The 3,207-nt window shown below is 27.1% G+C and overlaps 1 protein-coding gene across 1 annotated transcript; it reads right to left on the minus strand.

The window, feature by feature from the left end:
- Nucleotides 1-215: 215 nt before the first annotated feature.
- On the minus strand, nucleotides 216-2,021 carry LOC100206814 (small ribosomal subunit protein uS8). Its single transcript, XM_065803283.1, has 5 exons — nucleotides 1,944-2,021; nucleotides 1,471-1,619; nucleotides 760-839; nucleotides 488-573; nucleotides 216-330 (listed from the first exon to the last, which is right to left on the minus strand). Exons 2-5 carry the CDS (start codon nucleotides 1,601-1,603, stop codon nucleotides 237-239), a joined length of 393 nt encoding a protein of 130 aa, XP_065659355.1. The 5' UTR covers nucleotides 1,604-1,619; nucleotides 1,944-2,021; the 3' UTR covers nucleotides 216-236.
- Nucleotides 2,022-3,207: the final 1,186 nt, after the last annotated feature.

Here is a 3,207-nt window from a genome sequence, read left to right on the forward strand (position 1 = left end):
AGTCTCGATGTGAAGTTAGCGAAGAAGGTATTAAATTTTGTGACATCGCTTAAATGCTAACGTTCTTCCAAAAACGACTATTATTCGGTAGTCAATAGCTTTTAGTATATTGCTTTACGTAATAATTAGGTAAAATAATTTTTCTTAATAATTTAAGTACACGCACACCTAGAATTTAAAATAAATTTAAGAACCCTAATGCGAAAAAAAACAAATTGTTTTGTTTAAATTTTGTTTTAGTAAAAATATCCTAATATTTTCCCACCAGTGTTCTTTCTTCTTGCCTCTTCATGATCCATAATGCCTACCGATGTAGTCATCACAATATAACTGAAGAAAAAAAGATATAACTTTAGAATGAAAATTTAAAAAACATAAAAAATGCACTCAGAAAAAGTAGGGTAAGTTTCACATCAGTAATCAGAAGCAGAACTGGCATTTACCCATTTCATCACAGTTGCAAGAGAAATATTTAAAATTAACTCACCCAAATTGACGAGAAGGCATGAGATAACTTGCCCATTTTTCAATATCTTTTAATTTGACATCAAACCGAGGTGAAATGACACCACACTGAAATAAACCATATAATAGAACATCACAAATTTTTTGACTAATGCTGTATATTGAAAAAAGACTTTGCATTATCAGACAACAAGCATTTATCAACAACAAATTCTGAGACTCTAGTCTATTTAACTTGAGTTCATCATTAATGCAAATTTAATAATAAAAATTTCTATTAACTTTAATTATTACCTTATTAATTCTTCCATTCAAATTAACAATGATTTTTCCAGCACGATGATCGTCAATAATTTCGAATTCCCCAATATAACCTGAATAAAAAAACCCTTGAGTTAACTTTGCGCTAATTACTATAATAAAATTGATAATTTAATCTATCGAACTAACACCTAAAATGTTTTCTTATAAGCGAATATCAGCTTCATTATTATACAGTTAAAAGTAATTTTTACAGTATATTTTAATTATACATATCTTAATTATACTTATAAAGTAATTTTAATTATACAGTCAAAAGTAATTCGAACGTTAACGCAAAAATTAAATTAATAACTATATATATAATTTAAAATCAGATATGCTTTTAAGGAATCATAATATTCATAACCCAGTGCAAATCATCATGAAAACATTTTCCTAATGAAAATACATTATAACAATTCTGTAACTTAATGTAAAGCTCAGACAGCCAAGGTGTATATCAACATAGATGATTAAGAAGAATCTAGCGAATAACACATGTTTCTCATCACTGCTTTAAAAATACAAATTAATAAATCTCTCAGTCTAAGTAGCGTGTTCTGTTCATAGGCAGAGCCTCGAACCAGAGGTGTCAGATTGCTAAATTCATCATAGAGATTTAAAATCATGCATAACTTTATTATAAGATTTAAACATAGGTTAAGATTTTAACTTTAATGTATAACTTTATCATAAACTTACCATGTTTCATCATAACTGTAAGAAACTTTACAACAACTTTCGAAGAAGGTCTAATTAGAACTTGTCTTTTTCCTTTTCTTTCAGCATTTACCATGTTTTTAAGTGCATCATTTAACACGCTGATTCGGACCATGACGATGTCTTGTCAACTGATAAAAAATGAAAATATGATACGTTATAAGTTATGCTGATCTTCACTTTTAACGTCATATTTTCAAGTACTGTGAAGTCTTTCTGCATTTTAAAATTCTCTTCGAAGTTTAAAGCTGAGACGATGTATTTATACTAAAAGAATACTCTACTTATTATGGCTGCTACTTCTTGTTTACTAAGTTCATAACAATTAACAAGAAATCTAATACGAAGTATTCTCATAGTTTAAATGCTATACTAAGTACCGTATAATAAAAGTTTAATATACATGCACATTACAAAAAAGTATGCAAAAGATAATTATGGATTTATCTCCCCACCTCACGCGTTGATGTGTCTACGCAAAAGAGACTTCTTCGGTAGTTTGGTATATTTATATGCAGATAAAGTCGCCTTTGAATTATAGAAATCGTACTTGATCCGTGTTCCGCATAATATCATCAAAAACTTTCTATGTAATTTACAAAATGCTGAATTTTTTAACATACTTTTAACTTGCAACTTTTAACAAAGCAGCTTTAAGATTAAATTTTTGTAAAGTTTTTTATTTTATGTTTTAGATTTTTAATTTTTCTATTCTTATTATTTTTAATTTGTTTATTCTTATTATTTTTTTATTTTATTTTATTTACGTAAGTAAAATTAAATAAAAAATAAGAATAAATAGTAAGAATTTTAATAACGTAAATAAAAGAAAGTTAAAAAATAAATGAATAAAATAAAAATAATTTTTTTTTACGCACATTTAATCATGCACTTATTTTTTGTTATTGCTGTTGTTCTTTTTAAAATGTTTTACAATACCTGCCATTTTACAATTGCAATAATTTCAATAAGGGGTCGTCCATAGATAATGTCACGCAGTTTTTGACATTTTTTGACGGTTGTTTTTTGTTAAAAAAACAACCGTCAAAAAATTAAAAGAAAGTGTTCTCTAGATTTGAAACTAAAAAACTAAAATGTTGCGTCACAAAATCGAAACCCCCTCCCCTCGTAACAAATTGTCCCCAAATCGCCTACCCCTTCCCCCTTTTTTTTTATTATACTAGGGATTGTTTATGGACAACCCCTAGTATAATAAAGTGTTGACAAGTTATGTTTGTAAGAGAAAGAAAGCGGAATCTCGTTGAAGATCTTAAGGTATTGTCGTCGAGAAACTTTTTTCAAGTTTAAGAAAATTTAAAAAAAACCTCCTTTTAAAACAGCAGTAAAATAATTTCATTTTTAAAATACTTAAATGATAAAATAATTTTACTATTACATATTTCTTATAAATCCTTATTTTAATTAGCGACTTGAATAGTAATTAGGGCTTTAGAAAAAAATTATGTTTAAATTGTTTTAAATTAAGGACATTACTTTATTTGTTTTTTGTGAATTGAGCTGCCTAAAATTGAAAATGCCTTCCTGGGTATCTGTCGAACGAATGGGTGGATGCACGGGTGCTCATTAAAAAAACAGTTTTGCTTCATGAAAGTTATACTTTTAAACATTCAGTAAAAACTTTTTATTCAAGGTGTTATTTATTTCAATAACATTCATTTAGAGATGTTGTGTTATCTAAATTTTAAATATGTGTTTATT

This window comes from Hydra vulgaris, chromosome 08 (assembly GCF_038396675.1).
Source record: "Hydra vulgaris chromosome 08, alternate assembly HydraT2T_AEP".
Taxonomy (NCBI): Eukaryota; Metazoa; Cnidaria; class Hydrozoa; order Anthoathecata; family Hydridae; genus Hydra; species Hydra vulgaris.